This window comes from Diadema setosum, chromosome 1 (assembly GCF_964275005.1).
Source record: "Diadema setosum chromosome 1, eeDiaSeto1, whole genome shotgun sequence".
Lineage (NCBI taxonomy): Eukaryota > Metazoa > Echinodermata > Echinoidea > Diadematoida > Diadematidae > Diadema > Diadema setosum.
The window spans coordinates 17,402,146-17,429,513 of record NC_092685.1 but is presented as its reverse complement, the minus strand read 5'-3'; the positions used below and the strand labels follow the sequence as shown (position 1 = coordinate 17,429,513).

The following is a 27,368-nucleotide window of genomic DNA, read 5'->3' as shown; positions in this document are numbered from 1 at the left end:
CCTTGTTTTTTAGTTCTGACTAAATTTACAGATAAACAAAGGGCTCACTTTTCCAGCATGCCATGGATGGCATGGCATCCTTAAAGTTTAATTGTTTACAGAAACACTATAGAGTCACTGAGTATAATATCTGAAATGAAACTTTTAATATCACAACTTAAGAATGGTCCACGCCTAATTCAAGATGAAGAAATTCATAATGAAGATCTTCAAGATGAAGGCCTTGACGACCATCACGCATCATGACTATCAACATAGGCATCCTTACTTACCGTGGGATACAATTGGGCGAGGTCCTCTCCACTTCCCAAGTAGCGAACAGCTTCATGGGTACGGGCTTGCCCGTTGTGTTCGCTTTAACAATCACTTTTTCAGCCATTATTGCAAATCCAGTTTCACACAGTTGTACGAAGATTTCCGTTCCCAATTTTACGAAAACATCGCAGACATACAACAATTACTCGAGGTCAAGTCCCAAAAACGGGTATGTCCCGCTTCTGGACTTGGCAAAACTACGACAGAAATCGCCTGACGATGTCAGATAGTCTCTTCCGCACCGGTCATCCATTCATTATCATAGCCAGCGAAGCCAGCTACTATTGCTGCCGTCGTTCTAGCCGCTCCCACAAGCCAGGATACGAGAGAGATGCACACCGCTACAGCTCAGTATGATTGTAAGAAAGTTGTCAGCATGCAGTGCATGTACAGCCATTGATACACATTACAAACGTGCGTACGGCCCGCCCGGAACGATCATGCAGAAGAACAGCAAACGGACAGAGAATCTAAAATGTCAATGTAAAATGAAGCCATATAGGGGTTCCAAAGATCCGGTAAGAGCTAGCTATGTCGGTGGTATGGCGGCGGACAGAAGTAGCTTATCGAGACAAAGTTGTAAGCGCTGTGTTGCGTGTGTGACTTCTCTTGCCACCACATCCACAAAGACTAATTTTACACCGCACAGTGTGTACTTTTTGTACAAAACAGACTACTGGTGCTGTTTATGCGCTACTAGTATATGACATTGTACGCTGCATGCATGCATGCTCATGATGGTCAATCCTAAATACGAACGGTAAAAGGAAACGGTAGTGCGCCAGCTCTTGTTGCAGAGCGTGCAGCCATGTGCCGGAGGCGTTTTTTTTTTAAGACGGCACAGATTGGGGCATGGCGCGTGTTAAACCTATGGGAAAAACGTTGGGTTAGGGTTTTTGGTTATGGTTATGGTTATGGTTAGGGTTAGGGTTAGGGTTAGGGTTAGGGTTAGGGTTTGATGGTTAGGGTTAGGATTAGGATTAGGATTAGGGTTAGGTTTAGGGATAGGGTCCCCGATAGATTTTTAGTTTCCCCAATCTGTGCCGTCTAAAAAAAAACCACGCGTGCCGCCACCGGAGGCGGAGGGCTCGTTCCATGTTCGGGGGGGGGGGGGGGGGGGAGGGGGGGGGGAATTATTAGTAATAAACAAACGAGTACTACAATGTATATATGTAAATGGAGGTGACTGCATGATGGGATGGAAATATTGAACAAATAAGATGAAATGATAAGCTATGAAATAATGTAGATTGAACATATTTGGATTGGACGTGACTTCAAGATAACAGTTATGAAACGTTTGTGGCAATTGCAAAACTATCCTCTTGTATCTCTCTGTAGCATCAAACAAAAATAAAGTGGGAAACTAAAGGGGGAAAATGAAATTTTTCCGTGAACTCCAATTTTGAATTCATAGGGAGTAAAGTCACAAGGGTGATTAAATGGACAGAATTCCTTTATTTCATTCTTTTTAGGAATTTAAGAATTCATGCATGAGACAAATTCAAGAATTGATTGTTTTCAATTTTCCTAATTTGAAATAATAATTCATCTTTCTGTAGTACCACTTTTGTCATTATTGCCTCTTCTGTAATGCCATTCGAATTTGGATTTACCAGAAGATTCTTCATTTTCCTCCATATGTAAATTTTCTTATAATCTTCGGGACTACTAAGAAATTAAAGAGGTCTATAGGTTTATTGTTGCAAGTTAATTCGTGTTTTTTCTTGTGCTAAATTTCTTTTTCGTTCCTATTGTTATAATGGAAGAGCACTTCGAAAGGATGGCGACTGGTAAATTTTTGCAATTTTTACATTATTGTGCCTGTGAAGAAAAAAAAAACCACGAATGAGTTCACTCATGCGTAAAGTTTCCCTTTTTATTGACCTGCCAGGTTAATAGCCAATTAAGTTACCTTTACCTTTAGAAGTATGAAGTTGAAAAAGTGTTTATTTTCTCTCTTTTTTTACTGAGTGCACAGGCACACACACACGCACACACACACACACATATATATATATATATGTATATATATAATATGTGTGTGTGTATATATATGAAGAGTTTGTTTGCAAAAACCGATAAGTCCATTTTTGAAGATTTTGAAGTACGGTCTCTGTCATAAAGTACAAAATAATACCTTTTAAATGATACATTGGTCCATACATATAAAGGTATATTTTTGAAGTTATGGTCAAAAGAAGCAAAACTTTTCTTATTATTCTCTTTATTTTTCTTGACCTTTAATCGCAAATATCTCCATTTGACAAATATGGACTTATCGGTTTTTGCAAACAAACTCGTCATATATATATATATATATATATATATATATATATATATATGTACATATATATATATATACACACACACACGCCACACACATACACGTATACATGCAGGGCTTCGTGCATGTGTCCATGTATCCAAATATTGTTATTCCTTAGTACATGTACGTGTATACTGCTTCATGCCCGATCAGACCATCAACAGTGTAAAAACGAATCGCATTTTAAACTTGTGAAGGGCAAAACTTAATAATGGGTATAAACAGTCATAACGCATACAAGAAACCCATGTCACTCAGTTTATTATCTAACAAGAAGAAGGGACGGCGTTGACATCAATACACTCGTATGCGACTGAGGCATACGTTCTCTTTAAACTGTTTTAAGTTTGACTTCCAATTACTTTCATCCATTCCTCACTGTTCAAGACATCTGCTACATGCCTTGCGCACCCCTTGCGTTTATCACTGGTAAATGTCAAATTACCATCAAGACAGAACGCCAATTCGAAAAGCTTCGTGGATCCCTATCATTCACGCCACATTTTCCTATACAATTTATTGTTGTGTCAATAGCAATGAAACATGCAGTCTGTTTTGAGATTGTGTTGTAGTCGAAACAATTGGTGTCTTCACAATGTTCACTGTTATTCTCACAATATGAAATGATAATGATGATATATATTTTTGTATATACGTTACATGTTTGCTAAATCTAACAACTGCAGTTTTATATCAGTTTAATATCTAGATTAAAGATGAATCTACAGTTCTCATCTGTACCTTGTTACACACATGCACGAAATATATATATATATATATATATATATATATATACATACATTGTATATATTTTTGTCTGTAGAGGGCGCAAACCAATCATGACGACAAGCCACTTCTGAGTTCAACTTTGCGCGAGGACAGAAAAAGGTTAATAGTGTACCGACAGGCATGTTGCGTTTTTAATTCATTGAGATAAGCTGCATCTATGAGGTAATAATCATTCACATGTAATCCTTAAATAAAAGGTGCTTGTCACAACGTCCACCTGAGAAAAGGCCTGGTATTTTGGCAATATTACCAGAAATAGCAAAAATTTCTTAATACATTCATTGCAAAATAATCAAATGGATGCTTCCCAATGTGTTCATTGACGGTCCATTCTGGTCACCTGGTCGACGCAAGATCATTCTTTGTTTGAACATGATTGATTAATTGCATCTAGGGGCCTACACCATACAGGGTCTATATATCGGCATTGGGCAAGCTTATGTATTAAGTCGGCTTGAACATGAGTGAAGAGCTGAGAAAAAAAAATGTAATTTTGTACCAATGTGTACAGGCCTGCTGACCTAACTTCGAACTGGGTTATACATCGCATATCCAGGCGGAACCGTATTATGGTATATATATTCCGTTTGTTAGATACTCCACTCAACATACTATTGGAATTACATGTATCTTCTTATAAGAAAGATGCTGTGAGAAAGTGACTTGTATTCAATCACAGACGGATTAAGACAAAGGAAGCTATACTTTGAGTTAACAAGTCACCTTCTTGGGTTCTCATCATAAACATGCCGTAAAGCCGCCTATTATGCAAGGTTTCAACTGGTATATGCGTCTATGTGTAATGTTGAAAGATGGAAGATGCAGTCTTTAAATTCTTCGTTTTAGTTTTGTTTGAGTAGTTGGTCACAAGCTTATTGTTCCTGATTGGCGTATGAAAATGGCATGATGGGATCTGTAAAGAAATTGGGACATACAATGATAGTGTTGAATCAGTCCAGGGACGCATATTATTCTATTCTTCTTTGACCTCTATAAAGATCAATAGGTACTCCCTATTCCAGCAAACAAGAATGTATGCCCGTTCACGTGTCTAAATAGCCTTGTAAATAGATGAATGCATGCCTCTCTACTTTAAAAGTCAGCAATAATACTTCGAAGTTCAGCAACAAGGAAAACCATTAAATGCTTGTAGACGTCCCGTCTGAAAACCAAGCTCCAAAAGCATCGTGCGATGCCACGAGGGTCAATGTGTTGATTACACAACTGAAACACGGAGATAAAAAGGTGGACTCCCAGGAGGCCAGATTGTGAAAGGCACATTGTCTCTGCATGGTATAAACCGGTACATTGTGAAATGTCCCGGGGCTGTTATGTGAATGAAGAAGTTCGGATGGTATACAAGCTAAGGACAGTGGACATCCATATTTGCCCAATTTGATTAGTGAAGTCTGTGAGATCAGTTTCATTGACCGTAAGTGCAATATAAATATTTAAGGAGTCTTGTCCACAAATTTTCGAACCAGGTCAACAACATTCTGTGAACCATAATTGCACGCACGCTCGAAGGTTGTGACCTCGAGTTAGCAAAGTCATGCAAGTCCCCCGCCTTACAGTCAATATCTTGATTGCTTATCGAAAATAAATGGGGCATTATAGTATGTACATTACAGCAGTCGACCTGCTTTTCACCCTTATCAAATTTGATTTGAAGTTTAGAAACATGATGTCAAACTTAAAAACAACGATGCAGTGCTAGCAGAACACTGAACACACTTCAACTTTGGGAGAGCAATCTCCTGTTTAATTTCATTGATTGAGCGATGCATGAAAAAATTTTGTAGACTTTACTGGCTCCCGACTCTTCTTCTTCTTCTTCTTCTCCTTTTTCGTAGTCTTTTCTTTCTCTTTCTCTCTCTCCCTATTCGTTCTCTTGAAAAAATGTAAATGGAACGAAATAATGAATTCGGATACAAATTTACAATCAAATGCAATATTATTTTCATATTGTACAGGTCTATTATTCCGATGATTTATGTCTTAGTTGTTGAGAACATCGAATGCCAAATATGCCTATATTTGTGAGTTATACTGTTCTACATCGTTGTAACAAATAATTATAGAGGATGAAAATTTCCAGCTAAAATTCAACATTAGTTAACAGAAATGGTTCATGAATACCACTCAACACAACGGCTGAGTATTTGAAGATTCGCAGATCAAAGTTCGTGTTCGAATCTCTCGTTAGAAGAAAAAAAAAAGATAAAAGGGACGCTGATATCCTAGATCTTGGTAAATCAGATCTCCTACTCACAAAGCATAACCACTGGACGCCATTTTGCAGCTTGTTTGTGTAGCTTAAGTCAATATTTCTTTCCCACAAAGTTCTTAAACTGTACATTAGATAGCGAAGAGGCCAGTGTCACGTGCAGGACGGCGTGGAAAAGGCTGAGGGAAGACTCTTATGCAACTCGGGAAAAAAAAAATACGATGAAAATTAAATCGAGATTTTCTTGTATGAGTTAGTGCGTATTTTGATGTCTCTTGCCCTGTTCTTCCGTGTGCACTCATTGACTTCTTTTAGCTATGCTTTCCCAGGGGCTCTTTTTATCCGCCATGTAGGGCAAATGATACATAACTAATAAAAGGTGTTTTTTTTTTTTTTTTTAAGAAGAAGAAGAACTGAAGTACAAAGTAATAATGTGATAATAATTATTATTTGATCGTCAGTTTCATTCTTTTGTCCATAATCAAAACGTTCTTGTAATGGAATATATTGTATTTATTTATGCCTGTGGATCTATTCGTTTACTCTTTAATCCATGATGTGTGATTTCATTTGTATAGGTTATCTATGTCTACGGTATAATTTTCAAGTTAAATTTGTGTATATCAAGTCTGTGAATTGCATGTATTTTGTCAGTGTTCTTTCAGGGCAACATGGGTAACATGCCTACGGGCGATAGTAAATGTCTTTACTTTTGTGTGCCCTGACCCACATGTTGTCACCATCATTACCTCTATCATTTTGTGTTACAGTGATTTCTATCGTGACATCCATTCCATTACTGAGTTCAGTGTGCTCCGTTTTGGTGTTGTATCCCATTAATTTGGGTATTAATTTCATATGAGAACTGGAACACTATACTCAGCGAAGCATTTATTGCACTGCGTCGTTGTGATGCACAGTATTCACTGCGAATTGTGGTTTACCAATATTCTAATCCAAAAGAAAGATAACAATGAAGCATTGTCAGATTTTCAGCACCTGGATCACGCGTAATCGTGCATATTTTGTCATGGCACCATTTTCATTTTAAAAAATGCTATGATAGCAACTCTTGTTGGAGTGGCAAATGTCATGGTAACGACAAGAATGCAACTTCCCGATTCTCTGTTGATATGGGAAGTTGCTATTCTATAGCATGACTCACTATTTTTACATGTCGTATTGGGCCATAGATGAAAGGAAAAGAAGTGTCTAGAAGATTATCATAAAGGATAAAACCAAGTACCATTAATCCTCTAAGGAACATGATTTCAAAATGTTGCTAGGAGAATTAATCAACTGATCCCATCACAGAAGTGTGTGTCGCTTTCAAAGCATTCATACTTTCGTCTTTTTTTTTCTTTTCTTTTTTTTAAAGGCCCTGTCACACCTTTCCGGGTGAGCTACGCGTGCGGCTTGCGAAGAACAATTTTGTTACCCGAAGGTCCCCGCAGATGACCCGCATATGACAGTACCCAGCACGTATCTCACCCGTAGTTACTTGGAGTTGCTCACGCAAGTCCTATTCACCCGCAGCCAAGTTTAGGCACTGTCACACCTTTCCGGGCAAGCTAGACGGGCTTGCTTCGTGTGGGGATTTTCCAGCACGCAGGACAATTTTTGCAGGACAAGGATTTGGGCAAGTTTCGCATGCGTCTTACCTGCTGGACCCGAGCTACTTACGTTCTACTTCCGTGTGACCTGCGTGTCAGTTGCATGGGTGCATGTCCGATTTACCTGCAGCCAAGTTTTGAGCATGACCAAATCTTTTTTTCCGGGTGAGTCGCGGGCGAGGATTGCCCGATTTGCCACACAATACGCCAGTAGGAGGCCCTTAGCGGCAGCTAATGGCCTCCCACGCAACTCCCACGCAGGTACTTCGCAGTCCCCGTAAGCGGCCAAGATAATGACATTCTCTGGGACTTCTGCCATTCCTTCAGAGGGATTCTTTCACATAGTTGTCAGCCCTCATGCACCTCATGCAAAGCTCTCACGCAGGTCACACGGAATACACGCATGTCGGCAGGTACGTAGCACGCGTAAGACGCAAGCACGGAACTCGCCAACAGCCTTGTGTCCGCCCGAAGAATTCTCCTGTGTACTGGAAAATCCCTACTCGCAACAAGCCATATCTTACCCGGAAAGGTGTGACTGGGCCTTTGGCGAGTTCCGCACTTGCGTCTTACTGCTAGACGCGTGCTACTTACCTGCTACTTGCGTGTATCCCGTGTGACCTGCGTGAGATCTTCGAAACCAATCCGTTTTCATGAAATCTTTGAAGGTTTCCGTGGCGGTAGAATGTTGGGTGGTTTAACGGTGCACCACGTATTCAGTCTAGGGTATGAGTGTGGCCCTGAAAAGGGCCTACCCATCCCGACGTTTCGGCAAGCATGTTCTCGCCGTTCTCAAGGGAATGTTCTGGCGAGAACATGCTTGTCGAAACGTCGGGATTGGGTACGTAAGTTGCCCGTGGATCGATGTATGTGCCGGAAGCGTGTGTCATCTGCGCACATTCTACGAGCATAATACGGATGTTTTACTGGCAAGGAACGGTGTCAAAACTGCCAATATCCGTGTAGCTGGTCGGTTCTGCGAGCGTGGAGCGAGCTATACGAGCAAATTGCATGTATACTGAAGGTTAGTTACTATCTTTCTGCTGGTTAGTTGAGAGTCGGCTGCGGCCAAGATAATGACATTCTGCGGAACTTCTCATATCAAATTCCTTCAGAGGGATTCCTTCACCGAGTTGTCAGCCCTCACTCGCCACCCATGCGCCTGACAAGCAGGTCACACGGAATGCACGTAAGTAGAACGTAAGTACCACGGGTCCAGCAAGTAAGACGCATGCGAAACTCACCCTATTCCTTTTCCGCCTGCAAAAAAAAAAAAAAAAAAAAAAAAATGTCCTGTGTTCATGTGCTGGAAAATCCCCACGTGGAACAGGCCCGCCTACTATAGATTGCCCAAAAAGGTGTGACAGGGCCTAAACTTCGCCTAAAATAGGACTTGCGTGCGCAACTCCGGGTAACTACGGGTGAGATACGTACTAGGTACTGTCATGTGCGGGTCATCTGAGGGGACCTCCGGGTAGTAAAAATTGTTCTTCGCAAGTCGCATTCTCACGGCTTGCCCGGAAAGGTGTGACACGGCCTTAAAGGGACTGTACAGTACTGGTTGAGGTGGGGATTCATCTTTTTAACATTCTTAAGTGAGATAATGAGAAACCTCTTATGATATATGAAAGAGCGTGTCATTTCAAGAAGGATTCAACATTTATTTGATGAAAATTGGTTTTCAAATGGCTGAGATATCAAAAAAAAAAAGTGATAATAATAAAAGGCGACATGCCACAACTTTATTAGGATCTCTTTGTTTTACCTTGTTTTTGGATATCTCAGCCATTTCAAAACCGATTTTCATCAAGAATAAACTTTTGATACCCCTTAGAATTGCATGCTCTTTGGCATCTCATAGAGTGGTTTCTGAATGTCTCGCAAAACGTTAAAAGCTAAATCCTCACCTCGATCAGAACTGTACACACCCTTTAAAGGAGGGAGGCTTCTCAGTAACATGTATCTTTCATTCATATAAAATACAAAACAAGAAACTAGCAAGGCTTTTCCATAATTCTAGATACATGTATTAGACATTCAATTTCTGTATTTCTATACAGTTTACGGAAAGACCAACGGACGTGACAGAAGAGGGATAAAAGGTCATCACGAAGTGTCCTTTACGTAAGTTACAGATGCAAACAAAATGCACACTATACAATCATGTCATCCAAAGAGATCAATACGTAAAACAGCTTTGACTTTATCTTTTGTATCGCCTTCATGATAGCAACAAAAGGGGTGTGTCGTTGGTTACACGGTCCTGTGTTTTTTTCTATAAAGTTGATATCGTCATGGATTACGTAAGAGAATTACATAGAGTGTATAAGACTCGTGGAATCTCACATCTTCCAGTCTTTCGTCACAGTGAAGACAGGAGTGTCATACACCACTTCAGTCATCACTGGAGAATTAGTCTTATATTGTAAATAATTATACGTTTCTTACTTTTTGAAAATGGCTGCTTTCGGGAGACTCGCCCTTAACCCTTTCTTCATCATTCTGACTGTATTATGTTCACATCTTGCAAACAGTCAATACTCCTACCCATCAATCTTCAACGATCCTGATCGGGATACTTTAATCAACGGTTCTTTTCCAGCGGGATTTGCCTGGGGTTCCGCAACCTCGGCTTACCAGGTCGAAGGTGGTTGGAATGAAGACGGTAAGGGAGAGAGTATCTGGGATACCTTCTCTCACGACAACAGAATTGCTTACGGGCAGACTGGCGATGTAGCCTGCGACAGCTACCACAAGTATGCCGAGGATGTCCAGCTCGTCAAAGCCATCGGTTTGTCGCACTACCGCTTCTCCATCTCCTGGCCGCGTGTTCTTCCCGACGGGACAATCTCCAACATCAACCAGGCCGGTCTTGATTACTACTCAAACCTGATAGACGAGCTGCTAGCGAACGGCATCGAACCGGTAGTGACGCTGTATCACTGGGACTTACCTCAAGTTTTGCAAGACATCTACGGTGGCTGGGAGAATGATACGCTGGCTGATCTCTTCAACGACTACGCCGATCTCTGCTTTAGAACCTATGGATCACGGGTAAACAATATCATTATCTCGTCATTTATTTCTGTCAAATCAAACCTCAACAAAATTACCGCAGTTTCACAAGTAATAACATATGTTCAAAGTAGGTATCAAAGTGTAATGCACAACATAACATAGACTTGCACACCAAACATAAATAAACCAACAAATAAAAAAGGGGAAAAGAAGTAGCGTAAGAATGGGAGTATTTTCACGATGAATTTTTGCGATGCCTTTTTTTTCCCCACCCAGTTTCATTTCCCTAAATTGCGTTGTATTGTGTGCTTTTTAGGTCAAGCTTTGGATTACATTCAACGAACCATATGTTGTAACATGGCTTGGATATGGCATTGGTGTTTTCGCCCCCGGTGTCTACGATCCTGGATACGCCCCTTACAGAGCGGCTCACACTATCATCAAAGCTCATGCTAAAGCTTACCACACATATCGGGACAACTATTACCCTTCGTATGGCGGTAAGGTATCCATCACTCTTAGCACAGACTGGGGAGAGCCGGAGGACCGGAACAACCCGTCCGACGTAGCCGCCGCCAATAGATACATGCAGTTTACTGCAGGATGGTGGGTCTACCTTAACATTAGACAAAGTTGAACAACCATTCACTCTACTGTGGCGTTACTTGTTACGCAGCCATTTGGCACCATTATTTTCATAGGTGCGAGTTTGTATATCCTGACTACTTATGAGTATTACTAATGTTCTAAAAACATGTTGTTAGATCTAACATCTTAAAAAAAATGTTCTATACAGGTATGATCACAGTTCATGTGTAACTTAATGTTATGAAAGGACCACTGACGACAGATATTATAGGAAACATCAATCCACTCCAGCTCGAAAAATCATGCAATTAAAAAAAATGACAGCCATCTCAAAGCTAACTGTAGCAACTTACGGAGTTAGTCAAGTCTGAGACCTCATGATTACGACAACATCAGCTGAAGAAAAATTAATGATGGTTACTCTCCTTGCGACCATAATAAAATCATGACAACCATCGCTGGTAAACAGTCTTATTTCTGGCAGCTCGCGCAAGTGTGTGACAAGTTTTTGGTTCTTTTGACCAAATTGAAAACATTGTCCAGATTATGGTTGATGGCCTATTTGCACTTGGTCACATGTTATGAAGTTACATTGTAACCAGTGACGATGTAACACTTTGCGTTACAGGTTCTCCCACGCAATCCTGAAGAACGGTGACTACCCGGATGTGATGAAGTGGCAGGTCGGTAACAAGAGTCTGGCTCAGGGCCTAAGCCAGTCTCGTCTGCCGGAGTTCACCGAGGAAGAGAAAGCGTTCAACAGGGGAACGGGCGACTTCTTCGGTCTCAATGCGTACACTAGCACTGTGTGCAGGGAACAGATTAATACTGATGGCCCAAATTACGAGGGAGATCAGGTAGACATCTTTCGTATATTTGTTAGTATATGTATTGAGCTGGGTGTGTCTGCATGATTATGTAGACCCAGGGAATTTGAATCGTTGATAACAATAGGTAGTTTTACAAGGAAAATTTGTTCACTGAAAAAGGCAGTTCAAATGCACATTTTAATCAGAAGAATAAGATGTCATGGCCATTGTCTAGCAGCAGGTATGGCAAAATGGAGAAATCATTTTCATCGATCAACATTTTGCTGATGGAAGGAATCTACTCACCTTTCTACCGATATATATGTTGATTAAACAGTTAGGCCCTACTCATCATAAATTATGTGCTTCATAACCTTTTACTATTAACTGGATGTTATACTTGGAAAAGCTCTAAATCACTAATTGGTTATTGGTTTGCATCTACAATGTCTTTATTGTACAATCAGCTGTATTGTGACACGACGTTTGCTCCTGCGACAATTACTCCGGTCTTATTTTCTCCAAGGAGTAAGGGTTATAGGGTTAGGGTTATAGGGTTAGGGTTGTGATTTGCTGATAATGTATACAAATAGTTTGGAGTGAGGATTAGGTTTTAAGGTAGGATTATGTTTCAGTGGGTTGAATTATGCTTGGCTTAGCTTGCAGATATTTCGTTGGAGCAATGTTATTGTAACAGGAGCAACTGTCATGGAACCAAGCTGTATATGCAACTGAAATCTTTCAATATATATATATATACACACATATTTTTTTTTTTTTTTTTTTTTTACTCAACTTTGAATTCCAGGACGTTTCCAGATACCAACCGGACAACTGGCCAAGGTCGGGGTCAGACTGGCTCCGCCCAGCACCCTGGGGTTTAAGGAATCTTCTCAACTGGATCAAGGACGAATATGACAATATCCCTATCTACATCACTGAGAACGGCTTCTCCACGCCTGATGAATACAATCTCAATGACGAAGGCAGAATCACCTATTACAACGCCTACATCAATGAAGTTTTGAAAGGTACGATGGAAAAGAGTTATATAGCGTGCATATTGATAGTCCATAGGGGAAAAAGACTTAAATTCGAGCTTTTACTCTTTCTTCAACAGAATGTACAAATGTACAATCGTGTTGACATGGTGCAGTAAATGGATGGTGCTCACCTGCATTCATTTTTTGTAAAGACCAGGGAATGGAGGGTCACGCAGGGTATAAGGAAGCTAACGTTGACATGGTGAAAAAAAAAAGGATGACCATTGTCAATCACACTTCGAATTGCTTGATGACAATGCATTAGATATCACTTTGTTGTCTTCATTGTTTTCTACTCTAGCTTACCAAGAGGACGGCGTGAATGTAGCCGGTTACTTTGCCTGGTCACTAATGGACAACTTCGAGTGGACTTCTGGCTATACCCAGCGCTTCGGGCTTCACTACGTCGACTTTAACGATCCAGAGCGTCCGCGAACACAGAAGGACTCGGCAAAATGGTTGACCGGTGTCGTCGCCGAGAATGGTTTCAACACGGGCTCGTTCGCTTCCCGGATGCAAGGCTCCTTGATCGTCGTTTGGCTTCTTGCTGCAATATACGCCTTCATGGCATAGGTCACTTCCATGGAACTACGGATGACTGATTGTGAACTGAGTGAAACGCTGCGGCCACGCGCATGTGTCTTCCAAATGGTGGAGTTGATATAATATGCTCAAAGAGGACATAATGTTGTGGATCAAAGTCTGTAATTCGGAACTCCTCTAACGTGCATGCATTTATATGCATGTCATGTATGTCTCTTAATTGATTTATCTTGTGTTTATTTGACAGCAAAAACTTTCGTATAACTTTCATGACGTTTTTACACGACACCCAATTCTTTTTCATTTCGTTTTCATGAACCGTCCAATTTCTAATTTCAAATTAAAACAGAGTTTAAAGAAAGACGCCTTTTATGATAAATTTATTCACCTTGTCATATTTCTATTAAAAAGTTATGAAGGACCATGCCCTTTTATTTATGTCTTAAATGTTATCAATCATGTTTGCGTATACAGTAGATCTCCTGCATGTTGTTCGTATCGCTGACTGAATGGGATTGATTGAAGACGCATACCAAAATCTAAAAACCAACTTCAAATGTTTGATTTAAATAAGCTCCCTGGGAAATAGCTTTGACAAAAGGATGATATTAATTGTTGCAGCTGTGTGTTTATATCATTTTTTCCCCTGAAAGAACAATGTCGATATCAATGATGCTCCAAGAACACTTATTCGACGACTTACTTCCATATAGTACTAATACAAATACTTGTATGCATTATTTGCAATAATCGACATGAAGAGAAGTCTGTTTGGTGTTCAAATAAAGATTCTATATGTATTGTTCGATCGAAACAGAGAGCATGGGATTCAATGCAATAAAGGATTGCAAAAAGAATTTCGATGAGTTGATTTTTGTTGATCATCTTGTTGGTTCAGGCACAAGCATATCAAATTTTTGAAAGTGAGAGGGACAGAATTACTAGTATATCCCAGACCAGAACGCAAGTCTGCACTAAGAACGGACAATTTATGTTAAAACTCTCAAGCATATCATTTCTCGTAGAATCCCTAAATATTGTACGTTTCTTTGATACATTTCTTTGGAGTGCAGTGTAACATATTCGTAAGAACGATGTCGAGTTCTTTATTGTAGAATTTTGTTATAAATTGTGACATATGACTTCCAATCACTTTGTTAATTGGTTTATACTTGAATTTCTAGTGATGCGTGACAGAGAAGAGTAATTAGTCACGTGATGCATTTTGTCTCCGGTGAAATATGAGTCCCCTTTGTTTGTTTGTACGCAGTGGCGTATCTAGGGAAAACGGCGCCCGGGGCAAGCGCGAAAATTGCGCCCCTAATTTCTGAAAAAGTGTTCAACCCCAACCCCATCCCAGTAGGGACTTTAAACAAAGTCCACATGATATGCTTTTTCAAGCACTTAAAAGGGGTCTTTTGAGATTGATTTAAATGTAATGAGTGTTGATAAATTTTGGCGAGCGAGCGCAGCGAGCGAGCCGAAAATTTTTGTACTTTAGCTTACAAAACATGGGATTCTTGTCATTTTTTGCTTATCAAATCTTTCAATTCTAATAAAGATATAGTGACGGCCTTATAGATAACGATTTATACCAACAAACTGAGGACTTAGAAAAAATACTCTAAATTAGTACGAGCGAATGAGCCGAAATTTGTATATTTCCGCGGCATCATCACGATTTGTTCTTATCTCTCTCTTTCGTTTTGTTTTGTTTGTTTTGTTTATTTTTTGGCGAGCGAGCACAGCGAGCGAGCCGAAAAATTTTGTATTTCAGCTAACAAAACATGGAATTCTTGTCATTTTTTGCTTATTAAATCTTACAATTCTAATAAAGATATAGTGACGACGATAACAATTTATACCAACAAACTGAGGACTGAGCTGAAATGTGTATATTTCCGCGTTATCATCACGTTTTGTTCTTATCTCTTCTTTTTTTTTTTTGATAAATTGTGGCGAGCGAGCGCAGCGAGCGAGCTGAAAAATTTTGTATTTCAGCTTACAAAACATGGAATTCTTGTCATTTGTTGCTTATTAAATCTTACAATTGTAATCAAGATATGGTGACGACATTATAATATAGATAACGATTTATACCAACAAACTGAGGACTTGAAAAAATACTCTGTTGTACGAGCGAGTGAGCCGAAATTTGTATTTCCGCGTCATCATTACGTTTTGTTCTTATCTTGGGATTTTTTTGCGCCCCCTCCCTCCGTTTGTTCGAAACCGTAATTGGCGCCTTCTTTTGATCCAATTGGCGATCGCTTCAGAACGGAATAAATTGCAGTCGCTGCTCTGTGAAACATTTTGCCTGCTAAATATAAAATGACATGTGTGAACACAATAGACATTGTCATTTTCCCCGCGTCATCATCACGTTTTGTTCTTACCTTCTTTTTTATATAAATTTTGGCGAGCGAGCGCAGCGAGCGAGCCGAAAATTTTTGTAGTTCAACTTACAGAACACGGAATTCTTGTGTGAACACAGATAATAAACATTGTCATTTTGCCCGCGTCATCATCATGTTTTCTTTTTATATTGTTTGATTTGGTTTTCTGCCCCCCCCCCACCCCCCCCTTCCGGGCGAGTTTTTTTTTTTCTTGTTCTTGTTCTTGTTCTTTTCTTTGCTTTCTTTTTTTTTCTTCTTCTTCGTTTTTTTTTTCCTTTTTTTTTCTTTTTTTTTTTCGTTTTTTGCGCCCCCGAGGAGTGGCGCCCGGGGCACGTGCCCCCCTTGCCCCCCCCCCCCTAGATACGCCACTGTTTGTACGTGTGTGTGTGTGTGTGTGCGTGTATGGATGTGTGTATCAGCGTTTAGGCTTGTGATAGTGGGTGTGTCTGCATGTCATTGCGAGAATTTTAAACATAGTGAAGTATCAGTATTAACATGGAACATTCATGCATTGAAATTAAGGGGACTGTACAGTACTGGTTGAGATGGGGATTTGTTTTGAACATTCCTATGCGAGATAATGAGAAACCTCTTATGAAATATGAAAGAGCATGTAATTTTAAGAAGGATTCAACGTTTATTTGATGAAAATTGGTTTTCAAATGGCCGAGATATCTAAAAAAAAAAAAGTGATAATAATAAAAGGCGACAGGCCACGCCTTTTATTAGGATCTCTTTGTTTCACCTTGTTTTTGGATATCTCAGCCATTCCAAACCCGATTTCATCAAATAAACTTTTGATACTCTTTGACATCTCATATAGAGTGGTTTCTGAATATCTCGCAAAACGTTAAAATCTAAATCCTCACCTCAACCAGAACTGTACTCACCCTTCACCCTATTGTTAACTGATTGTTAAGCTACCATTAGAATTTTGACAAACTTCGCCAGCAAATCAGATATTTTTGATGGTCTTCTAAAAGAGGGAATGATAACACTTTGTTTATGTAGACCTATGGGAAATCATAATCTATAACAAGTGGTTTCATGGAGAAAACTAAAAAACGGGAAGTTGTGTTCATGTATGACATAAATACTCTTGTCAAAGTTCATGTTGAGCAAGTATAAGATACAGATTAGATCAACATTCCCTTACCGTATCTTACAACGAGCGAGTAGACTTTGTGCATGGGGGAGGTACTGAAAATAGCACGCTGTTATTAGTCGCTGTATACAGTTCTTAAAAAAACGCACAAAACAAACAAACAGATTACGTCAATTTTAAACTGTGTCGCCTTTGAGGCGCGAAAGGACTAAACTAGAGAGGGGAAAAGATATACACAATACGAAATTGTTTCATTTCTCTCCACATGATCATCGCACTTTATACTTATCTCAAAAAAAAAAATCAAACGCTGGTCTTAAACAACGTCACTTGTTCTGGAAGGAGGCTGGATAAGTGAAAAGGAGGTACCCTTTAAACTGAGCGTTGTCACATCATCCTCCTTTGGAACGAGTAGTGGCCAAATAGTAAGAAATGACACCATGCACCTACAAGGCAAAGAAGCTACTTATCGAGTGAATCATAATCTTAGCTAACATTGTGGGCCCTTGCCCAGCAGTATCGGCCTCCTCGTTAAACATGACTATTAAAGTCGCACCGGAGAATCAGATGTCATAATATGTAAACCAAGAGGCTTTGACAAAATAAATGGCTGAGAAGCGACCCCAGAGCAATAGGAACGAAATTAAAATGAGACAGGTCAAGAGACAGAAATGAATAGACAGAAACATTTTCACTTCGATATAGTATAGAGCTTGCACAACTGAGAGTAGAGAGAGAGAGAGAGAGGGGGGGGGGGGGAGGGAGGGGGAGAGAGAGAGAGAGGGAGACAGAGAGGGAGAGAGAGAGAGAGACAGAGACCAAAAGAATGCGTAAAAAAAAATACAGAACAGCTATAAAGACACTATAGAAAGTGTGAAGGAGTTTTTTGTATGAAGTAAGACAAGGCTGTCAGAAACAACATTTTGGATATCAAGAGTCAAAGAAGTAGCCTATACAAAGGGTTTCGATCTGTCTGTACTCAAGGATTTAGAACCCTGCCCATGTAGAGCACCTTGGACAAGATGTTTTACCTATGTCCACTCTTCCAACGCTCTCTTGACCAACACTGGATGTTTAGTGCAGGTGTCACCGTGTCACAGTAATGGCAACAACCTCTGTATGGGAGAGAGCTGATAGTAACGACCGACATTTACCTGGCTAAATAAGACCGCTTTATTGTCATTATCATCTTGCCCACTCTATAAAACAATCAGTAAGTTTACATCTTCTATAAATGTATTTACATGATGTTATCTGCGGCTACTTGTTGGATGTTAAAGTTTGCCGCGAGTAAATCAGTTAGGGAGAATTTATTTCAGTTATGATGTTTAACAGAATATATAAATCGCATTTCATAAATATGTTCCATGCCTAACAAATCAGTCAGACAAATATTGACGGGCTTCTTCCTTTTCAGTAGCTGGAGACAAATGGAAGGATGATTGTCATCTTGCAAACTCATTTCATTTTACAAACACTCGTGAATTAGCGAAGACAAATTTGATCATAAATATCACAATCTATTGTCGCTTCTGTTTACACGCCTTCGGCACTATACCTTGAACTTTACTTATCGGGGGTTCTACAGGTGGTACCTGGACTGCGCCCTCGAAGTAGCCTCCCATTGCATGCATTTGAGTTACAGTATATGGGGCTTGTACAAATCATCCCCTCCTATCAGTTCGATTGGTATTGTTTGACTTTGATACACCCACTTAGGCCCGAATTCACGAAGATGGTACAATCTTTGTCCATGGTTTAAACCATGGACAAAGACCGTAGTTTTGTATGGGGCGCCAAGTGTCGCATGGCCTATTTCGTTACGAAATCGAGTCATTTCGGCGACGAAATGACCATTTCGTTAACGAAATTTACAAATGACCATTTCTTCGACGAAATGACCATTTCGTTAACGAAATGATCATTTCGTCGACGAAATGTTAACATTTCCTAACGAAATTACCATTTCGTCGACGAAATGACTGATTTCGTAACGAAATAGGTCATGCGACACTTGGCGCCCCGTACAAAATTGCTTGTCCTTGGTTTAAACCATGGACAAAGATTGTACCACCTTCGTGAATTCGGGCCTAAGTTCAGTTTGCTAGGAAGCGGCGCTCGATCTTGTCTTGTCACCACAATCATCACGGTATAACCCGAACCATTCGCGCCCCTCGACATTATTTACGAAAAATCTTCCACCTAAACAACTGTCGACCATTAGTTTGGGAGAGGAATCTCACAGAGAAATTACACAGAAAATTCTAAAACTCTTATAATTTATCCATGGACATGGGTAGACTATCATTTCAATATTTCTTCATTCTTCTAGCTGCTGTAAGCTTGAACTTGGCGACTGGTCAGTATTCCTATCCTTCAGTCTTCAACGACCCTGATCGTGACACCCTAATCACCGGTACATTTCCTTCGGATTTTGCCTGGGGTTCCGCTACCTCTGCCTACCAGATAGAAGGTGGATGGAACGAGGACGGTAAAGGAGAGAGTATTTGGGACAGGTTTGCCCATACTCCTGGTAAAATCGCCAATGACCAAACTGGAGATGTGGCCTGCGACAGCTACCACAAATATGCCGAGGATGTCCAGCTCGTCAAAGCCATCGGTCTGTCGCACTACCGCTTCTCCATCTCATGGCCGCGTATTCTTCCCGACGGGACGATCTCCAACATCAACCAGGCCGGTCTTGATTACTACTCAGACCTGATCGACGAGCTGATAGCGAACGACATCGAACCGGTAGTGACGTTGTATCACTGGGATTTGCCTCAAGCTCTACAAGACTACGGTGGCTGGGAGAATGATACGCTGGCTGATCTCTTCAACGACTACGCCGATCTCTGCTTTCAGACCTATGGTTCTCGGGTAAACATTATCTATAGTAACGTTTCAGCATTAACTCAAAGATTGGCACTTACAATAAAGTGAATGGCACAATATATGGCATATAACTGGGTCGAAATGAAAGACTATGATGATCTCTGCGTCAGGAATGAGAGATTGCTAGCGGGTATATCGAATAAAATAGTTTAATGTGAGGAATAAATACCAGTCGAAAGGAAATGATAAAATTTCTTCGTCTTTGATATCGTTTTCACACATTGTACCTGTATCAGCCGTAATAAGTGATTCTGCTCCAATCTCAATCATTATTTAAGTTCCTATGATACAATGTCAGCAAACACGTGAGAAAATGAACAGAAACACGAACAAAGAACAAGTATTCCAATGGAATGATGAATCGTTTCAATTTTGATATTAACTGTTTACTTCGTTGAGTGAAGATGGGGAATTTTTAGATTTCTGGAAATATGACATAAAAATCGTTCGGTACAATTCCTTATCACGTTTGTTGGCTGTTTATAGCAACCACCACGAGGCGTTAGAAAAAGGTGTGAGTTCTCTAAAATAATTGATTCTATAAGCTCTCTTCTCGGGCTACAGAAGAGGAACGAGAATCAAAATTATGAACTGTTGGCTTATGATCAAAATGTTATCGACAATAACAGCAATTACTTTGTAGCAAACACGTTTCATTCATGATTTGCTGCCATGTTTGTAAATTATAAAGACATTATGACCTCTTTTTGTAAGAATGCTTCGAGGATTACGTGAAACATTCTGTCATGAGTACTGCATATAAAATATTACACGCTGCATCAACAGGTATATTATAACACTTAAAAAAACCCGATGACTTTGACTTGTTGCTACATGATTTTTGTATCATAATATTTGTCATGTATAAAGGTCAAGCTTTGGATAACGTTCAACGAACCGTATGTTGTGACGTGGCTTGGATACGGCATCGCAGTTTTCGCCCCCGGTATCTACGATCCTGGATACGCCCCTTACAGAGCAGCTCACACTATCATCAAAGCTCATGCCAAAGCTTACCACACATATCGGGACAACTACTACCCTTTGCAAGGGGGCAAGGTGTCCATCACTCTTAGCACAGATTGGGGAGAGCCGGATGACCCTAACGACCCCCAAGACCAGGCCGCTGCCAACAGATACATGCAGTTTACTGCAGGATGGTCAGTATAAGATGGCATTAAAACGAGAGGCATACACTGCTCACTATCCACATAGATGGGCAATTCTTTATTCTGTTGGATAAAGAATAGCAAATTTGTCTCAAATAGGGGTGGAGGAAGAGGTAAAGGACAATCAAGCAAATGAACCGGAATTCTTATACTTTCTGTTTATAGCAGAGGGAATCGCGTTTCTACAGAGTACAAAGGCCTGTTGTATTCCAATGTGACTTTCTTCACTTCGGCTATGTCGTGGAAGGACATTGCAGTGATTACAAATTATGATGAAAGTCATTTAGAGAAATGACGATCACAGCAATGGCAAAACCATAATCAATTATCGAAGCTTTGACTTATTGTGATATATGGTATACAGACAAAACTGATTTTATGTTTGGCTTGAAGATTTATAGCAGCAAATCCATGCTGCCTTATTGTAGTGTAGGATCTTCTGATATTGATCTACAACTGCTCACTGAAAAATTTCACTGTTCCTTGTAATATTGTTTGTCCTGAAAACCTTGTGCATGCTTATAGGCATACTAAGCTTGTCTGAAAGTACGACCTCTCTATATAAGCCTATACGCTACTCATTCAATCAGCGGCGCTTGACCGTGTTCGTTTCAAACATACTGGTGTCTTCTGTTTGTAGTTCTAGATTATCATCATTATTATCATGTTTTCGAGCAAGTGCGTGTGTGCGTGTGTGTATGTGTGTTGCATTGAATGAGCCGTATCCGAAGTTCAAGATCATTACGAGATAGCCAAGATAAGATATGACTTTCTGAGACTCTTGTCTTGAGACTCTGAGACTCAATCTACTGTATATCACTTAATATAATAAACAAGCTTATCACATAAAAACATTAAAGAGAATCACTTGCTTAAGATCGCACACGTTGTGTATAATCAAATTTATATTACATTATATTTAAGTGAAGGGATCGGAATGTCAAGGCAAGCGACCCGTTAGATGACCAAGTTAAACCATATGCATCGAAAGTATCACAAGATTCCCCATGCCATGCAGTGACAACCCTGACAATATTTTACTAGAGAAGAATTCAATTACGATTCAATTATTGAATCGTACCGCAATAAGAGTGAAAAGTCAAAGTGAAAAGTGGTATACAATGAAACAACCTCATAAGCGCGAGATGAGCACAATGCACGCCTTTTTTACAGTAGCCATGCAAGAAGGTGGAGTCCCCCTTCTGCCTCCATGAAGTAACAACAACGGCGTAGCCAGGATTTGATCGGGGAGGGGGGGGGGGCGGTTAGTCTGCGAGGGAGCGAAGCGACCGAGCCCGAGCGAGCGGAGCGAGCGAGGGGGAGGGGGGATGTGGGAGGGAGGTGTCCCCCTCCCACGGTAAGAACTTTTTGCACTTTGATGTTGTAAATGGTGCGATTTGATGCACGTTTTTGCGCGTTTTATCGAATTGAAACAGTCCCACTTGTTTAAGGTACCAAAATATTTTCATGTCGATTATCATTGAACAATTTGGCTATAATACGGTATCATTTAAATAAATGTCTTGTACACTGAATATCATGAACGCGACTGAACCCGAGCGAGCGGAGCGAGCGAGGGTGGGGGGGGGGGGGACGGTGAGAACTTTTTGCATTTTGATGTTGTAAATGGTGCAATTTGATGCAGGCTTTTGCGCGCTTTATCGACGTGAAACAGTCCCACTTGTTTAAGGTAGCAGTATATTTTGATATAGATCATCATTGAACAATTTTCCTATAAAATGGTATGATTTAAATACACTTCTTGTATCAATTCTTTTCACTGAATATCATGAACGCGACTGAACCCGAGCGAGCGGAGCGAGCGAGGGGGAGGGGAGGGAGTGGGAGGGGGTGTCCCCCTTCCATGGTGAGATCTTTTTGCATTTTGATGTTGCAAATGGTGCAAATTGATGCATGTTTTTGCGTGTTTTAACGAGTTGAAACAGTCCCACTTGTTTAAGGTTGCAGTATATTCTAGTGTAGATTATTATTGCTCAATTTGCCAATAATATATATAAAATGGTATCATTAAAATAAACTTTTTTGTATTAATTCTTACTCTTAACATCATGAACGCGACTGAGCCCGAGCGAGCGGAGCGAGCGAGGGGGAAGGGGAGGGTGTGGGAGGGGGTGTGCCCCCTCCCATAACGGTGAGAATTTTTTGCATTTTGATGTTGCAAATGGTGCAATTTGATGCATGTTTTTGCGTGTTTTTGCGTGTTTTATCCACTTGAAACAGTCCCACTTGTTTAAGGTAGCAATATATTTTCATGTCGATTATGATCATTGAACATTTATGGCTATAAAATGGTATTATTTAAATAAACGTCTTTTAATAATTCTTACACTGAATATCATGAACGCTGTCTGTTCAGCAATCAAACAGAAAAAGCATGCACACGAGGGTGTAGATAGGGGCATTTTCAGACCTGACATCGCTGACAATGATGTCAGCGATCTGGTGCAAATTCTTGATGCAATACTTTTTCATCGAAGTGTTAAAATCACGGAATTTAGCTCTTATTCCGAACGTGCATCATGTGTATATGTACAAAGTCTAGTGAGGAAGAGCTTAGGGGAAGGGGGATTCCCCCTCCCGCTCGGCGGAGCTTTTGCGTTTTAAGAATAGAAATAAAGCGATCTAGAGCACACTTTTTGTGGAAAATTCGGAAATTGTCATTCCCAAAAATGTATACACTACTACTACTAGGTCTAAAGTGGGTAACAAATAATGGAATGGTGGCAAGATACCTCTCCCACATTCAAGGGAGCCTTTTTTCAGTTTTAAGCTTTTAGAACTGAAATTCAACAATCTGCCGTACACTTGTCTTTTGTTGGAATATCTGGAAATTTTTCAATCAGAAGAGAAGTGTAGCAAGTCTGTGGAAGGAGATTCTATATAATTTTCTGATTGCAGTTAAACGTTTTGGTGCACACATTTTGTGTCATATTTGGAAAACTGTTTATGTTCAAAGTGTAGCCACAGTCTACATGCATGGGGGGGGGGGGAGGGCGGGCGAGCAGGAAGAAGGCGTGGGCGAGTGTTATCTCCACCCTTCCCGTACGATGGAGCTTTTGCCTTTTTAAGGTTGAAATTGAGATAATTATCTCGTATACGCATATTTGATGGAATATATGGGAAATCATAAAAAAATGATGTGGGGGGGGGGGCTTAGGGAGGAAAGGGTCGATAAAAAGGGGAAATTCCCCTTGTACATGAGGGAACATTGAGTTTTCTTAATATAAGTGATAAGTTATGTGCACTCAAAATTATTCATAATTTTTTGTAAATCTAAAAAGTGTACTAAGGCTAGGGAAAGAGGCACAGAGGGGAAGGGTCTGGGAGGGGGTATCCCCCTCCCAAGCACGAGAGATTTTGCATATTTTGAACTGAAATTCAACGATGTGGTGCACACTTTGAGTGAAATATTCAAAAAAAATTATGATCTTATTTGATGAAAGGTTGAAAAGAAGACCGGCTTCATGTGCATGTATACAGTCGATATACGCATTTTTTCCCCCTCGCAAATCCCCGGTCCACGACAGTGAGTAACGATGACTTCTGTACCTACAACCCACAGGTACGCTCACCCCATCTTTAAGAACGGTGACTACCCGGATGTGATGAAGTGGCAGGTCGGTAACAAGAGTCTGGCTCAGGGCCTGAACGAGTCTCGTCTGCCGGAGTTCACCGAGGAGGAGAAGGAGCTCAACAGGGGAACTGGTGACTTCTTTGGTCTCAACGCTTACACCACCACAGTGTGCAGGCACGAGATTAACAACGGAGACCCACATTACGAGGGAGATCAGGTAAATACAACAACAGCCCTATCCGCCAGAAAGAGAAAGACATGCAGGGAATTCGTACTAAAGACTTATGAAGGGACCATCAGTTCCACTTGCTCCATATGATACTAGTATAGAGTTTTGTCACCTCGACCAGCTGACAAACGCTATAAAAAAAAGAAACAAACGATGGAAAGCCTATATATATAACAACCATCGTTAGTCTGACAACTGACTTCAGCCATTTGAACAAAATCTGTATGCCTTGCATTGGTATTATACCAAGGACAACCGCCCCCACCCCTCCGGAACATTTTGCCTGAGCTAATATGAAATTTGTCACAACAACAACAACAACAACAACTCCCTTCATTTCAGGACGTGTCCAGATACCAACCAGATAACTGGCCGACGTCGGGATCAGAATGGCTCCGTCCGGTACCCTGGGGTCTAAGGAATCTTCTCAACTGGGTCAAAGATGAGTATGGCGACCTTCCCATCTACATCACTGAGAATGGCTTCTCAACACCTGATGAATACAATCTCGATGACCAGGGGAGAGTCACCTTCTATAACGCATACATCAATGAGGTTTTGAAAGGTGAGTAAAAGCATGGACCTATACAACGAATAGGTCCATGGTTAAAGCAATAGGCCCATTCTTGCTTCTTCTTCTTCTTTCTTTTTTGACAATTTGAAAAACTAACTGCGTGATATTGGGCTACTGACACACAGTCAGTGGATACGGCTGCCATTCGAAAACAAACGGTGCCCGAAGAACTGTTCATTTCAGCCCATGCATGATTTCTTCTTTTCAGCTCTCTTTTTTATCCGGGGATACCGACTGCTTTCGTCTTTCTTCAACAAACTGTTGGAGTTATCAGGCTATTACATAATATGAAGAGCTTGCTTCCAAAAGGCGCTAAATCCATCATTTTTCAATGGATTTAGGGCCTTTTTGGAAGTAAGCTTTAATTTTGCGGTTCCTTCATATTTAACATCAAAATACGCTGACATATTTTCTAGTCATATATATATATATATATATATATATATATATGATATATATATTATCTGTATGAATAATCATCTTTGACATATTGTTCATTTACTCTGTGCCATTTAACAGAGGAACACAGTATGAACATTGTTTTTAAAATTCCTTGCCATATTCTTTCAAGTGAATATAGCTCTAGTCCTCATTGATCAGTTTCGAAAGGGGTACAAAATACCACTGTACTGTACATCCTCATTGCAATACATTACTTACGATTGGTTGTAGGCCCCAATATAATTTTCTGTCATAATTCAAAACATAATGCACATAAATCATGCATTTATTTTGGTAACATGCCAAAGAAATGAGAGACTAATTAACAAATTGACATATAGAATAGATATGACAAGATAGTCACGAATTGAATGTGCCAAAATGAAGGAAAAAAAAAAGAAGAAATCATAATGAATATGCAACACATCATTTTTTTTACTCTAATCTGATCTTCGGATTTAATGGATATGAATGTTTCTCAAGAACAGCTCGAAGGCCCCTTAACGTGTCCATTCAAAATGGTATTGACAATATTGAAACTTTGTATAGATGAAAGAATGCGCAGCATCAAGTACGGTCTTATGTTTTTCTTTAAAGTTGAAGGTTATGGAGAGTCTCGTGTAACATTGTGGTTTTGGTACTTCGCTAAAAGTGTATAACCATGTTATCTTCTATCAGCTGAATCTTTCCTCATGATCAACTTCTCAATTTTTCTTGTCAAAGCATATAAATATGATGACGTGGATGTGGTCGGTTATTTCGCTTGGTCACTGATGGATAACTTTGAGTGGGCATCAGGCTACACCCAACGCTTCGGACTACACTACGTCGACTTCGAGGATCCTGACCGACCACGGACTCGCAAAGAATCGGCAGACTGGCTAACTCGCCTCGTGGCCGACAACGGTTTTTCATCACACGCTACTCGAACCCACGGCTCATGGCTTGCTGTGTGTCTGTTTGCGCTGATATACAAGTTGGTAGCATAAAGAATTAAAATGGGTAATACGTGGTATCAATACTCTTTATACATGTTATATGAGTATTATTATCATACGAATGCATTCTTCTGCTACATGTCAGTCTGTCTCCATGTTCGACGTTATGTTTATGCGACCTTTTCTGGTATTCCCTCATTCAATGACATGTACATAATGATTAATGTAATGGCACTGTTTTCGTTTTGTGTAGTCTTTTGGCTTGCCGTCTGTCGTTTTGAAATAATAAATCATACAGTCAAGCTGAAGACATTTCCCTACTTGGGCAGATAAAGTCGGTATAGAGTAACAACACTCCATGATGTTTTATGATAATAATATTATATACTTGCAGTAGATATATAAATATTCTTTTGCAAATGTTTATCTTATAACGATTTCATTTTTCCTCTCAAGCCAGTCATATCGAGCTCTTGAACCTTAGTAAAGTTTTTTTTTTTCTTTTGATAAACGTTTTGATGTATTGCTTTGCTTGTCTGTTTTTGTCATCATCTTATTCCTGCTGCAGGGCTAAAAGGTTTTGGTCTCCACCAATTACGCAATTTTGCAAAAAATCTATAACACAATGTATTCCATTTCTACTTTATTCTCAAACAACTGCGATTTCAAGCGACACTATTGTATTTTGCACTGAGAGCATTGATTCTTATTGGAGTGCATACCTGTCACACAGGATGGTTGAAATATTATAC

General features: G+C 40.1%; 2 protein-coding genes across 2 annotated transcripts in view; one reads left to right on the top strand and one right to left on the bottom strand.

Annotated features, from left to right (window-relative positions):
* The window catches only part of LOC140227736 (phosphofurin acidic cluster sorting protein 2-like), a 96,035-nt gene extending 95,472 nt beyond the window's left edge, over positions 1-563 (bottom strand). The window contains exon 1 of the mRNA XM_072308142.1: positions 273-563. Within this exon, the coding sequence (XP_072164243.1) occupies positions 273-379 (107 nt within the window). The 5' untranslated portion in view covers positions 380-563. The remainder of the gene's footprint in view (positions 1-272) is intronic.
* LOC140237465 (lactase/phlorizin hydrolase-like) lies at positions 487-26,675 on the top strand. The gene is made up of 14 exons (XM_072317395.1): positions 487-666; positions 7,039-7,058; positions 7,535-7,571; positions 9,806-10,327; positions 10,608-10,897; positions 11,508-11,736; positions 12,497-12,719; positions 13,033-13,227; positions 17,854-17,858; positions 19,140-19,655; positions 20,541-20,830; positions 24,423-24,651; positions 25,006-25,228; positions 26,402-26,675. The coding sequence occupies exons 1-14, from the start codon at positions 487-489 to the stop codon at positions 26,665-26,667; spliced, it is 3,225 nt and encodes a 1,074-aa protein (XP_072173496.1). The 3' UTR covers positions 26,668-26,675.
* The last annotated feature ends 693 nt before the right edge of the window (positions 26,676-27,368 follow it).